The sequence below is a fragment of the Podarcis cretensis genome (genome assembly GCF_951804945.1).
Source record: "Podarcis cretensis genome assembly, chromosome: 3".
Lineage (NCBI taxonomy): Eukaryota > Metazoa > Chordata > Lepidosauria > Squamata > Lacertidae > Podarcis > Podarcis cretensis.
In genome coordinates, this window is record NC_137172.1 from 45,243,075 (window position 1) to 45,258,520 (window position 15,446).

The window sequence follows — 15,446 nt, forward strand, 5'->3', positions numbered from 1 at the left end:
GTTGCAAACAAAAGTCTGTGACCTTTGAGGCTAATATACTGTTCTTCACTTTGGTGCATTGAAACTGGAGCTAGATTAAAATCTGTAACACATTATTTATAAATATAAGACTTTTCTGAAAGGCTCAAGCTTCTTTAATAGTAAGCATAAGTGAGGGATTGTGAACAAAGATTTCCAGATTTAAATGTGTATCTAAAATTTGATTGTCTCCCCTTGTATGCCCGCTTGAGTCATTTTTACTAGTTGTTAAAATGTTCAGTCTTTATATCTTGTCTTTAAAGCATCATCCTTTTTTGTTCTTTGTGAAAGAATATCTCGGATATCAAACTACTATTTTCCCCATGGAAGAAATACAGTAGTACCTCTGGTTACAAATGCTTCTGGTTACGAATGCTTCAGGTTACAAGCTCTGCTAACCTGGAAGTAGCTGCTCCTGGTTGCAAACTTTGCCCAGGATGTGAACAGAAATCGCATGGCAGAGGCATGCATGCAACGGGAGACCCCATTAGCAAAAGCGCACCTCAGGATAAGCGCGGTTTCAGCTTAAGAACAGACCTCTGGAACGAATTAAGTTCGTAACCAGAGGTACCACTGTACTACCTTATAGATTAATGATGTTTTAACTGAGTAGATTTGCTAGCTTAATATCATCACTTTAAATGTTTGAGGAACAGTGACAATGCACCCCTAGCACACATTTGTAAAATTTCATCATATATAATTGTGCCATTCCTTAGGTAACCAAAATGGCACCATCAATACACAAGGAAGTGGTATCAGCTCAGTGCAATCCAAGGATCTGCAGATGTATAAAAATGCTCATCTAAAACCACAACCCTGCTTTTGGAAAATAATTGCATACAGTGGAGTGAGGATTGAATGTGCTTATTGTGCGTCAAATACTGACTGATTATCGGGGAAATGAGGAACACATGTAATATCATAGGAGAGAGCATGGCTGGTTGGCAGGAATCCTGAATGAGAGCAGTCTACATAGCAACTTTTTATTGTAGGTTCACTTATGCTATTAACTTTCTATCAAAACACATTTTCTAATTGACTTGGGTATGGGGAGTTGCAAACACACTTTAGGGGTACTTTTGAACTTAGAAGTACTGGTGGTTAATAAAACAAAACAAAACAAAAACCAAGAGCAAAACATGCTTAATTAATTATGCTTATATGTCTGTGCCATTTATCTATTTCTCGTTTCTCGTGGTTATCCAGAGAGCTCTGAAACAAATCTCCATTTATACATTCTGACTAGTTAAAAATCTGTTACAGGGAAGAAATACCCTTGAAACAATTATTGAACTGCTAAGGTCATGATGCCTTTATAACCGGCCCCACCCAAAAAGAACATTACAGATTAGCTTTGTTAGTGAATATTTGCTGGTTGAAAACTTTTTATAATTTATTTCCAGCTAGATCTCTTTGATTTGATTTTCTTGGTTCTTGACTACAGCTTTCTTTGCATCTGTTACTTGCATTTTTAATGATTGTCAGATTCTATGAAACTGTACATGTTAAACAGTAAATTGCACTGTAATTCTTTAAACTTTTAACAGGTTTTAACTATGAACACACCCCAATTTTGGGAGCACTGAGCTGCCTGTTTAATAGTGAAGAATTTACAAGAAGATAGCAGAGTTGGAAGTAACTTGGCTGCCAAGCAATATATTGTAACAGAGTGTATTTGATAAAGCACAGTGCTAATATTTCAATCTCCAGCTATTGAATTCTTCCTAGAACAGTTGAGATGATAAGTATCATTGCACTTCTGGTCTATTAGCTCCCACTCCTACAGAATCCGTCTCCTTCATATAAACAAGCACTTTTACTTCTTTCAATCCAGAATCCATCCTAACTGCTTCTCCGAAAGCATCATATATCAAAACAGACTTGTTCTGTCTTTGTTCTTCCTTCCATGGACTTCCCTGCAAGCCACCCCTTACTACTTTACCCAGCTTCGCTCTTAGCTCCTGGCTTTGCTGTTAACACCTGCTCTTATTATCCTCCTGTTCCCTACCAGCTTTCTGCCCTGAGCATTTCTTGCTTCCTTCACTGTGCTGTTTTCCATTGAAAGCAAAACCTTGCTGTTTTTCATCTCCAGAAGCCTCGGCTACTTTCCTGATTTCAAATCCGTAGAAGCTCACATTTTGTCATTCTTGTACAGATACCATTCATTTCATGTACATCCAGTTCTGCATTGCATGGTAGTTAAGCAACTTGCCTGTCTTGTTTCCCATCACTGTTGTAGTACACAGTATCCTGGCAGAGAACTCATTTTTGAACTGTTAACTCTTTGCATGCTACAGTGCTTACTAGAAAAGGTAAGGATATTTAAAATCTATTAACAACTTCCCTCTTAAGAAGTGATTTAGCACAGCTCCCCAAAGCAACAGCAACATCAATTCAGGGGCCAAAAACCTAATTGGAGGAAGTTGACTTTTTAACCCACCAAAGTTAGTATACTGGTAGCTTTTGTCTCTTGTGCTATAACTAAAAAAACTATGACATTTTATAGAGTGGCCTCAAGCCGAAGATACAAAAGCAGAATGTCACTTGTTCAACAGGGGATTCCAACCCCATTCTCCACCTGAGTCCCCTGTAAAGCTGCTCCTGAAGGTTATAGTACCCTTCAGAATAATATGGGATATGGAAATATGGGCCGAAGCAGGAGGGAGGCACCTAGCAGCATGAGAAGTTGCACATGAGCAATTTTTGATCTGGGCCAATGTATGCGTTCTTGTGTGAGCATTTTTTGTTGCTTAATTAAGTGGATGTATTATAGATCTTAATTGCAAGGGAGGTGGAGGAAATCTCTTTACCAGTTTCTACCAAGGTAATTACCGTAGAAAAGATAGACAGTTTAAAAGTAATTTAAAAACCTATCTTTTTGCACAGAAAGTGGAGCAAAAATGTGCATTCCAGAGCAATTTTCCGAGTTCTTATTTAGTCTTGGCAGGAGATGTTGCATAAAACTGCGAATCTTAATTGGAATAATCTTTTAAAATTGGACAAGTATTTTATATTTTAACACTGTGGTAAAACAAAGTAAACCTCATCGGCTGCTTTTCTGTTGAGGCTGAAGATCACAGGATACTGTGTACCAGTTCTCTGATCCCTTGCCAATAACATTCATTCCCCAATGTCTTCAGCTGTATGTTGCGCTGGAATTCATTAACACTTTAACATGAAACACAGCCCCAGCTTTTTAGCTGCTTCTTTCTAGAGAAACGATAGTAAAATTAAATGACATGACTCCTGAAAATCATTGTGAATATTCTGTTTGCTGTGCTGCCCATTTTAAAATGCATTTTGCATGACATTGTACCATTTTCATCCACAGAATAAATATGTTAGTAGATTTCTTTAAAATGTGTTAGTGTTTTAAAGTTATCTGTTTTGTTACTTTATGTGCATCTTGAAAAATAAATGATATTGCTCCATTCAGCCATTGGAATCGACTTACCAGTATTCACGTCAGCAGCAGTTGCTTGTGGTGCATTCAAATCTCTAATACTTGGCAAGCAATCTTATTGTGCTGAATGCATAATGTTTTGCTAGCAGCTCCACAAAAGCTTGGATTTAGCATTTATTCAGAATGTACATTGTTCCTCTCTTCTCCGGCTTCTTTATCCATCAAAAAGCAAGATATTTACAAACTTCTGCATGTTTCTTACTGCTTATAGACGTTACATTCCATTTTAATTTTATCTTCCTTTCCTGCACTGTACTTTTCGGCATTGGATTTTCAGAAGTGTCTTGAGTTGCTGCAATCTAGCTTATTTGCTTCCATTGGCAGGGATATATTAAAATCTGAATTAAAGCCAAGTTCATATTTACTCTTCAGGACTTCATGAAGACAAAGATACCCCTCCCCATGGCTCTATTCAATTGTGTAATCTTTTGATACCCATGAACTTGTTTCTTTGGCATTCTTAGTGAGCTTTCTTTTGGTTAGATGTGCACGTACTTTCATGCCTGTCTTCAATATGGAACTATCAACAGAGAAGACTTGCAATTCTGGAGCTATATTTTTCAGTCTTTCTGCATTGCTCGTGGGCTTCCCACAGGCAACTGGGAGACAGGATGATGGACTAAATAGGCCTTTGATCAGATCTGGCAGGGCTCTTCTTATGTCCTTCCTAAGAATTGTCTCCTGGCTTTTATGTGAACTCTGAAATTCCTTGAAGCCTCGGCTTTTGCAATATTGGAGAATTTCATTTTTTTTGTTTTTCTTAATAGGATGCAGCACAGATGGCAAGCAAGCTGAGGAGCAATCTGCAGCTGCAAGTGAAGAAGAAAATTATCCTTTCTGTAGGGAGCCAAGTTATTTTGAAATCCCTACAAAGGAATTCCATCAACATTCCCAAATACCTGAGGGTACTATTCATGAGATCCCAACAAAAGACACACACATAGCAGGGGCAGGGCATGCTTCATTTACTATTGAATTTGATGACAGCACCCCAGGAAAAGTAACCATCAAAGATCATGTTACAAAATTCACTCCAGATCAGCGCCACAAATCTAAGAAGCCTTCTCCTTCTGGTGCCCAGGATCTTCCTGGGCTTCAAACTGTGATGATGGCCCCGGAGAGCAAAGTGGCAAACTGGTTAGCACAAAACAATCCCCCAACAATGATCTGGGAATCAACAGAGGAAGATTCAAAAAGTATTAAGAGTGATGTTCCAGTCTACTTGAAGAGACTGAAAGGTAAAACAAATAATTTCAGCTGTATTTATTTCCTTTGTCTTGAATATTCAGCCGTAAGTATGCTAACTGGAACTGTACACATTTACTACACTCTGTTAGAATTCTTACAGACCAGAATGTTTTAGACAAAGCATCAAGTGACAACCAATTCTGCCAGGACACCCCCCCCAAAAAAAAAAAAAATTGTACCTTTTTATTCAAAGCTTGTGATGTTATAGCATTGGTACATTTACAAAACACAAATACCAAAGCAAACTTGCTAATATTGTATTCACAAAAGATTAAAAATGCATCCATGTTCAAGTATCACTTTTCAATAAAGTTTAATGTTCAATATGTGGTGAATGGTTGAAGGGGGGATTCAAGCTGCTTAAAATGGGTTTTGGGCAGACCTAAGAAAAATGGAGATGAACATTTCATCAAGCTTTATAAAGCGAGTGAATATAGGTCATAGACTTCAACTTAATAATTTTAACAGGTTTAAATTGTTTTCTAATTTTCTGATTCTTTTAATTAGCTCAGTGATTTAAGTTTGACTGAAAAACTTTCCTTTGGTTTGCCTTTCAGATTACCCTTACTAAATCAAAGTCCTTTACAACTCATATTTTTAAAACATTATTTCACTTTATTGTTCACCCACATCTTCCTGCTGACTGGCAGTTATATTATTATACTTCATACAAATCTGTCAGGGTGGTTTGTCTGATCTTATGAGTGATATTTGTAATAGTAGTACATAGTATACTCACTCAAAAATAAGTATATATTTTAAATTATTTCAGCTGAAACATGTTTTTATTTCTTCTAATAAGGAACTTACTCTGGCACACTCAATGTAAAATAGAATGCTGTAACTAATTCATATAAGTTACAACTCTTATTTGAAAATTCTTCCAGAACTGTAACTAATTAACTCAAAACTTTAAATGGTATCCTGTAAGTAATTCTGCATATTATGCATTAAAAGAAGGTTGCTCTTTAGGAGCAAAATTTGCATAAGATACCATTAGCATGTTTTAATGAATTCTCAAGCCAATTTTAGTGCAATTTCCATAATCAGCATTTATTCTACTACTAAATATAAATTTAGAACAGCAGGTTGAAGAGCCCATATCCCAGGAAGATCGCAGTGTTCTGAAGATGGACTACCTTCTTATCATACTTTGTAAATTGAGCATCTTTGTATCTAACTACAGTTCTGGGCTTTTTGATTTTCTCAGTTTGTAACTGCTATACTCATAAATATATTGCACCAGTTAACTATACTGAAGATTAGCAGTGCAACCCACAGCCATTTTCGACCATCTCTAGCATGAGCTTCCAGATAACTAATTGCATGGACAAAAGGCTGTGTAACAACTGCTTGCAGCAGATCAAACCTGGCACAACAGTTCTTGGTCAAAAGCAGGCTACAAAGGGCTTGTGTTTTCTGGCTAGGAATGGTTATGAATGAAGGCTGTGCAATAGCCAAATCCCAAGTATGCCTTAGGTGTGCTGAAGTAGCCCAGCAGGGACGGGAATTGGCGCAGGACTGCATAGACCAGAAATTATGTGGACATATCTTGAGACATTCTGTTGTTTGTATAACTATAGTAAGACCTTGTTAATCTCTTTAAATATATGTTTTCTTACAATGTTTGATTTTATATACATTCAAACTTCATTTACTTTCAAATATTCAGTGTTCACCTAGAACTTTTTCCCTAGGCATCTCACAATCCTAAATATGGTTCCTTAGAATTAAGCCCCACTGAGTTGAAAGGGACTTACTCCCAGATTAGTGGGTACAGAGCTGCAGTCATAAAAGGGTTCTTTTAAAAGTCTAAAGCTGCCCTATTTTGCTCCGTCTCCGTTCGTTATATGGGGAAAAACCATAATTGTTTATTGCTGCTAATAAAGAATTGTATTCCGGAAACCACACTGATAACTAACTGGAAAATTATTCTGGGAAAACAACTCTAATGTTCCAAACCTAAGCTTTTGCCAAAAGCTTTCCACTGATAGTGGCAACTGTACAGTTGTTACCTCCTGTTTTACTTTCTACCCTTCATGGAATATGTTTAGAAGCAAAGGTTTGTTTTCTAGCTCATGAGTTATTTGTAGCTAGGTACTAATACAGTTTAGAAGACATACTGATCTGCTAATTTTGGTATAGCTGTTGTAGCACATTCACATTTCATCATCAAGCATGATTGGGAACTGGACTGTTTTCTGAGTAAGACAATTCAAATGCATCTCCCTCACTGATTAGCTGGCAAAAGACTCCATTGTGCATGGCAAGTCTGAATGTGTCTGTTGTTGCTATGGGAAGCTTGCAGAGCTTGTTACTAACAGACAGTTGAGCTTCTAACAGAAAAGCAAATATTGTCTCTGTATTCACTTAACTTTCGGAGGTTCTTTCCGCATTACTGCTGCTCATGTAGAGCTAGATTTCTATGTTTTGTTTTGTCTTTGCAGGAAATAAACATGATGATGGGACACAGAGCGATTCAGAAAATGCCGGGGCACACAGGCATTACAGTAGACGGGCAGCACTTGAAGAACAGCTAAGGCATCATTATGCTGAGCAGAAAAAATTGCACACAAAATCCCAGGACACAGAGAAACATTCAGACCAGCCAACTGTTAGTCAGACTGCTTTTATGATCGAGTTTTTTGATGAAGGCCATTCCCGGAAGAGGAGATCTTATTCCTTTTCACAAAATGTGGGAGTTCTGCTCCCTGAAACATCTTCTCCGGCACCCCCTACAAGAACTGAAAAAGTGAGACCTGCATCAGGCGACTCCAAAGGCAGTTTACCACCTTCGCAGAATAGCTCCGCCCAACAAAGAGCAGTACATGCAAAACTTCTGAAGCAAAAGTCAGAAGAGCCTTCTGCTGCACTGCCTTTCTTACAAACTGCGTTATTGAGAAGTTCTGGAAGTCTTGGAAATAGACCAAGTACAACTGAGGACATGGAGAAAAAGATTAAGAGCCAGGTCGTTTCGGTGGCTGTTGAAAAGGAGGAGGATGACCAAAGTGATAAAGGTACTTATACTATTGAACTGGAAAATCCCAATGCTGAGGAAGTAGAAGCTCGCAAGATGATTGATAAGGTAAGCAATTTAAATAAGAGTGCCACTGTTAAAACCCCAATCCATGGTGTTTATGGTGGGGTCCTAGTAACTACGATTATTCTAATAAATCAGGGTGTTTTTAAAAATAGATTATTTTTAAAGCCACATTTTGAACTCTTAGTATTTTATCCCTCATTGCAAGCTATGTACTAGGCAACAAAAGGGTATTTTGAACGGACTTCTTGAGTACATACAAACTATGTGTTAAAACAGATTTTTCTATTTTCCAATCATGTTGACTGCTATACAGTGAAAAGAATGAAGCCCGATACTCCACCTGTCTTGTATCAAGTTTGTAATAAAACAAACTTTTAAGCAACTATTAAAGTTCAGCACTAATATTTAGCAAGATTTTTCTCTCGCCCTTTAAAAAAAGAACCTTAATAATTTGGTCAAGTATATCCATTTAAAGCAGAGATAGGAAGTCTGCCATCCTCCAGAAGTTTCTCTCCTGGTGTTATTTTCTTTCCCTGGCAACTTTACTGGACTAGCTCTCCTTTTGATAGCCATGGATGACCTCTCATACATAATGAACAAGAGACTACTAGCGCTGTGAGCGTTGGCCATATTGACCTTCTGCAGCCCACTGGCAGGGCCACCACTTGTGCTGCTCCCAAGGGTCCCTGACCACCCACAGTAGATTTTCAGGGGGCTGCAAGGAGAAGAAGGAAGTGGCCAAAAAAATAAAAATCATTCCCCTTCGTTTAGCAAAAGCAGATCCTCATGGTTCCCAAATTTGGATGCAACCCAAGGAATATATAAAAAATAATTTTGTGAGAAAATGAGCTAGTTACAGTTTCCTAAACATGCATACTATAATCCCTATAACCATTTAGACTGCAATTCTAATCCTAATAGGACTTAATCCTTAGTAGACATGTTCCACCTCTACTGTCAGAGGCATTAAGCCTCTGAATACCTGTTGCTGAGAATTAAAGGTGGGCAGAGAGTGGTTGAGCTTAGCTCCTTTTTGCATGTCTCCTATGGGCATCTGGTTGGACACTGTAAGAACAGTATGCTAGACTAGATGGCCCATTGGCCTGATCTAGCAGGCGCTTCTTATGTTCCTACATTCCTACATTCTAGACTTGTTTATTGAGTTGGCTTACAACTCAGTAGACTTTATCTTAGCCCCCAAAGCATAAACCAAACCTTCTGGTGCTTGTCCTTTCTGCTTAGGGGAGAACTGGGGAAGGATTTCTCTTCAGCTTTCTCTGAACATAGTAAGGATACTAAGCAGGATCTTAGACCTGAAGCCTAAGAGCCTTGAACGTTTGGAAGCCGGGGTTGGAACTTATTAGTCATAGCAGTGTTGTTGTTTTTCAGCATCATGTACAGCGGACTAAATCCCAGCCATGCAAAAGTCAAAAGTTTCTTCACACGCCTTTCCATATACTCTCTGTAGCCTTCATCCAGGCAGGCAAGAGGCATCATCACAGTTAATGACATATTCCAGTCATGCAACAGCATGGGAGATGTGGATCAGGGCCAGTAATGGGTGTTGCCCAAGGAGGGTCTGTGTGGCCTACAAAGGAGGCCAGACATGACATGGGGAGAGTCCCAGGGGCAGGATGGAGAGGACCGGAGGGCAGTATTTGGTTCCTAAGCCTGTGCTCCCCACCCAGTATGATGCTTGACCTCAAATCAGATACGTTTTGGTTCAGAATTTGACATCAAAATGCAGGCAAGGGTCATGTTTGTATGTCATACTAAACTGTAATTTATTATGACAGCTGCAACAAACTTGACCCCTCTTCTGGTTCATGTGTTCTGGTTCTGTGCATGCGCAAAGCACAATTTAGCGCATCTGTGCGTGCATGAGCGCTGAAACCCGGAAGTAACCCGTTCCGGTACTTGCGGGTTCGACGCGGTGTGCAACTCGAAAACATGTAACCTGAAGCGTCTGTAACCCGAGGTACCGCTGTAGTCCAATTTACTTAACTTTTATTAAGTTACTTCCATGTTACTTTCCTTTTCAAAGTGAGCAGATTTAGGACTAGAAAAATGGACTCCTCTTTTCGTTTCAAAGAAAAGGAACTTCATTTGATGTCTAGATATTTTGTTTTGTTTTAAAATTACTCAACACATCAGTATCCTATTTTGGATCAAAACTTGAACCAGTTGCTTCAGGAATGAATCATGCCAAATAAAATATCCATTATTCACTCTTGGGGAAACTGAATAAATTCTTACTACTGCAGATAACAGGAAATACAAGAGGAATGTTTCACTTTGTGGGAAACATTGGTTCAATTGATTGTGTTGGATTGAAAGATTTGTGTATTCTGGCTATTTTATGTAAAAGTGTATGAACTTGTGATTTTTAATGATTTCTCAACAGATGAGTAATTCTTCATTACATGTTACTTTACTGCATACTGCTTTTTATATATTTATATGAGAAGGCAGCATAAAAGTTGAAATAATGAATAAATAGCATGTTAAAGGTCAAGAAAATGATGCATATGCATTTTAAATTTCTGCTGTTCGTGATACAATTTCATATAAAGTTGGAGCCCAATTCTTTTCAAGTTAATTCAGTATACAACACTGTGAATAATGAATGCACCATGCTCAGCTGGTACTGATATATAAATGAAACGTGCATTGTATTTGAACCAAACAACAAAACATAAAGCAAGTTGCTGCCCCAAGATTGTGGGGTCAGGTGCACTTCTAAAGTAATTTTCATTCAATTGAGAAGTTTATTACATAGGAGAAATAACACTGGGAATTCACCATCGTCATAATAGATTATTTTAACAATAACAAAATGTGGCATGTTGAAAGTGTGTACTTTGCAGTTCTCAATTGATATGAGGTGTGTGTTTTGTGTCCTCAGTGAAAAGAGAAAGTAACAAGCAAGTATTGTAACTTACTATCTGAAACAGAAGTGATCTGCTGCTCCAGAGAAGCGGACACGGAGCAATGGATCCAAACTACAAGAAAGAAGATTCCACCTAAACATTAGGAAGAACTTCCTGACAGTAAGAGCTGTTCGACAGTGGAATTTGCTGCCAAGGAGTGTGGTGGAGTCTCCTTCTTTGGAGGTCTTTAAGCAGAGGCTTGACAACCATATGTCAGGAGTGCTCTGATGGTGTTTCCTGCTTGGCAGGGGGTTGGACTCGATGGCCCTTGTGGTCTATTCCAACTCTATGATTCTATGATTCTATGATTACCCATCCCCATAACATAGTATGTGACTGATTTTCAAATGTTGGCCCTGGTGTGAAGACCTTGGATTGTTCTGAGAAATACGTTTGAAATGATAGCAAACAAAATGTGGGGTAGAAATGTTTATACTTGGTTGTTTTAAGAGGTCGTTGAGATTTTTTAAAGAAAAACCAGTGTTGCTTTATTAATATTTAAAGTTAAAATATACATTTTAAGATGATGTGGATACCATCTGTATGTGGGTGACAGAAATAGAAGAGTTGAACAATACAGTAGAGAGTTCCCACTGGTGGTTGGTACTTAGTCAATGTTTTTCTCCAACTGTAGCAACACAACATTATACTCTCTTTGTCTCTGTTGTCTTTAATGCCAACAGTGAGGAGGTGCGTGCAGGCACTGCGCTGTTGCATTTCCCCAGATAAGATAACTAAGTGTAATGCTGTGGGATGTATTTGTGGCTCTGTTTTCTCTATTCAGCATCCAGAGAGCAGAAGAATTAGAGAGATATGAGTGCAGCATTTGCCTTTGCAGCAGAAAACTGCTCTGCTGGTGGAAAGAAAAGCAAGTCCAGTTTTCCACTTGGCTGCTTGCCTGGGGGCAGTTATTGCCTGTCTTAAGCAAGTAGGAGAGTGGCAAGCTGAAAGCCTAGATTCAGCTGTGTTTTACAGTCTCCCTACAAGTTTCACTTACCAGATTCCTATTGGTTTGTCTAGTTGTGCTTATGACAGGTGAAGAAAACTGTGGGCTGGAGAGAGATTTCTGGTTGAAAGAACACAGACCTCACTGCACTTTTCTGGTTTGCACCCTAAATTCATCCTACAGTTCTAGGTCACTTTCCTTGGCATTATCACCTGCTTCACAGAACATAAGTACACATGCTGTGGTCCCTCCAAATAACTTGTTAGTTTGATGTGTTTTTAGGAGTGTGATCTACTCTCAAACAAAACGAGAAGAGGATTGCACAATGTGGTGGCAGGCCACCAGATCATGAAATCATAGATTTGTAGAATTGGAAGGGATCCTGAGGTTCATCTACCCCAACTCCCTTCAATGCAGGAACCTCAACTTAAGCATACATGACAGATGTCCATCCAACCTCTGCTTAAAAACCTCCAAGGAAAAAGAACCCACCACCTCCTGAGGGAGCCCTTCCAATGTGGAACAGCTGTTACTGTCAGAAAGTTCTTCCTTATGTTTCATTGGAATCTTCTTTCTTGTAAATTGAATCCATTGGTTCTAGTTTCTAGAGTGGGGAAAAACAAGCTTGCTCCATTTTCCGTGTGGCAACCCTAGGTGCATGGCTTATTCTTGCATTGGTCACAGAAAGGAAGCAATCCACAATAAAACTCAACATTTTTAAACTTTTACAATTCTCTAGTCTTACAGTAGTGCAGCCATTCGCCTTCTGAAACTGGCTTCTAGATGTTATTGTTGTTATTATTATATATTGTTTTGGTTTGTTTCAGTCTAGCTTACTACCACTACTTTTGCCAGACAACGAAAAAAAACTTAATGTGCAATTCAAGGAGCTACTTTGGGCATGCTCAAAGAGGACTGCACAAAGTGGAATTTTGGGCTTTTTTTGTTTTAAATAACTGATCCCCCATGCCATGTCAAACTGCTTTTGACAGTGGCCACTTTTGCATGAACAGTATATCTGCCCCATATCACATGGCGAACATATTTTGAAACTGAAGTCTACATCACCCTTTGGTTTTTTGACCCTTTGGTTTTTTGTAGTTTCTTGGGACCAGATCACAGTATGCAAGGTATTCTTACCTGGATCTTTTCTGACAACTGTATACCCATAGTATAATGCAGAAAGTATACATTAGAGAAAATAATTTATGCAACTTCCAAATGTTTAAATGTGTGAATTTTTCAAATTGCTCTTCAGTGAATAAAAGAAGCTGGTTTGCTCAGGGCACTGTAATATGTATGTATGTATGCCTGCCCTTCACCATAAGGTCCCAAGGCAGGTAACAGCAATAGACTATACAATTATAAAAACAGAGAGTAGATAATTTGTGTTGACTTTTAACATATTCAGGAATTTTCCCCAAAATAGTCTTCATTAACATGTACCCTTTTGCTTTTTCTTAAATGTTTAATGTCATTTGTCTGTAGACAAATAATTTATTTCAGTATGTTAAATATCACTTTAAAATGGTAGCCAGGATCCAAATGTAACAAGTTTCATGAATCCAAGGGCAGGGTTTTTCTCAGAGAGCCTCATAGCATCTGGTGAGCTTCTTCTGAAACCTTTAAGATCTAAAAGCAGTCTGTGATATTGGGGGTGGGGTAGGGAGTTGGCTGTCCAGAAAGTAAAACACTGTTACACAACCATAAAAAGAAAAACCACTGGGATACCCAAGCTCCTTGCACTGGCTTAAGCAGCTATTGGAAGCCCACACCATAGTGTTAATTTTCCTTCTTATCATATTTAGACATGTTGATGTGCTGATTTTTTTCAGAGGCAAAACATTGAAAATAACATTTTCATTGTTACTGCATTGTTACTGTTACTTCAAACATTTGTGTGAAAGGTTGAATAGCATATATCCCATGCATTTAAATTTTTAGCATCAACATGAAAGAGTGCTTCTTCCTCTACTTTTCTGCCAAAGACTCGATCTGTCTGGGAGGCCCTTTATGTTGTGGCATCACTAGAGAATGCCAGAAGTACTAGGACTCATAATATGGCCTTCTCAGTTCACAAAATGGAACTTCACCTTCCTCTCCTTCCTGCATGCACTACCCTAATCTGCTCTGGATAACCCCTCAGCCCTGCAGAGCAAATTTTGAGATTGTGTAAAGGGGGTGGGGGGGAGACGACTGTGAAAGTCCCACTGCGTGAGTGGAAATCTCTTCTGCTCATGCATGGACAGCAGTGGATACAGCCTGAAATCCTTATTTAAGACATCGTTGAATCCAAAGGTTATTTTGTTATTTGTAATTCATTCTGTAGAAAATATTATCTAAGATTGGGGTGTTGGCTCTAGCCTCTTGGGCTTGCTGATTGGCAGGTTAGTGGTTCAAATCATTGTGACGGGGTGAGCTCCCATTGCTCTGTCCCAGCTCCTGCCAACTAGGAGTTCGAAAGCATGCCAGTGCAAGTAGATAAATAGGTACCGCTGCAGCGGGAAGGTAAACGGCGTTTCCATGCGCTCTGGCACTCGTCAAGGTCCTCCGTGTGCCAGTAGTGGTTTAGTCATGCTGGCCAAATGACCCGGAAAAACTCTGTGGTGGCTCTGAAAATATCTTGGGGGGGGGGGAATAAAATGTAGGAGGGGCATTCTCCTATCTGGTGGTAAATAAGCAGAGAGATGAAGTCTGCTTAACTGAAAGAAGAACATCAACAAGAAGGAATGAGTTAATGGAGACAATTGAGCCTTACTCAGACATGGATTCAACACATGGGGGGGGGGGGTCATGTTGCATGCTCCTTCCAGCATCACATGCTGTAGCTGCATACCTCAGGGGCAGGAAGCATGGCCCTAGTTTGTTATGTACGTGTATATTCTATGCATGGATAGCATATGAATAGAGCTTTAAGGGTAAGTAGAATCTGGAAATTATTATTATTATTATTATTATTATTATTATTATTATTATTTGTACCCCGCCCATCTGGCTGCGTTTCCCCAGCCACTCTGGGCAGCTTCCAACAAAGATTAATAATACATTAAAATGTCACACATTAAAAACTTCCCTAAACAGGGCTGCCTTCAGATGTCTTCTAAATGTCAGGTAGTTGTTTATCTCTTTGACATCTGATGGGAGGGCGTTCCACAGGACGGGCGCCACTACCAAGAAGGCCCTCTGCCTGGTTCCCTGTAGCTTTGCTTCTCACAGTGAGGGAACCGCCAGAAAGCCCTCGGCACTGGACCTTGGTGTCCGGGCAGAACGATGGGAGTGGAGATGCTACTTCAGGTATATTGGACCAAGGCCATTTAGGGCTTTAAAGGTCAGCACCAACACTTTGAATTGTGCTCGGAAACATACTGGGAGCCAATGTAGGTCTTTCAGGACCGGTGTTATATGGTCTCGGCAGCTGCCCCCAGTAACCAGTCTAGCTGCAGCATTCTGGACTAGTTGTAGTTTCCGGGTCACCTTCAAAGGTAGCCCCACATAGAGTGCATTGCAGTAGTCCAAGCGGGAGATAACTAGAGCATGCACCACTCTGGCGAGACAGTCCGCAGGCAGGTGGGGTCTTAGCCTGTGTATCAGATGGAGCTGGTAGACAGCTGCCCTGGACACAGAATTGACCTTTGCCTCCATGGACAGCTGTGAGTCCAAAATGACTCCCAGGCTATGCACCTGGTCTTTCAGGGGAACAGTTACCCCATTCAGGACCAGGGAGTCCTCCACACCAGCCCCCTGTCCCCCAAGAACGGTACTTCTGTCTTGTCAGGATTCAGCCTCAATCCATTA

General features: G+C 39.6%; 1 protein-coding gene across 11 annotated transcripts in view; it reads left to right on the forward strand.

Moving 5' to 3' along the window:
- The window catches only part of CEP170 (centrosomal protein 170), a 77,506-nt gene that overhangs the window by 30,409 nt on the left and 31,651 nt on the right, over positions 1–15,446 (forward strand). For 10 of the 11 annotated variants that reach the window (XM_079969449.1, XM_079969454.1, XM_079969446.1 and 7 more), the window contains exons 8-9: positions 4,252–4,722; positions 7,180–7,817. In XM_079969449.1, coding sequence (XP_079825575.1) covers positions 4,252–4,722; positions 7,180–7,817 — 1,109 coding nt within the window. The remainder of the gene's footprint in view (positions 1–4,251; positions 4,723–7,179; positions 7,818–15,446) is intronic. The other variant, XM_079969448.1, reaches the window with a different exon arrangement.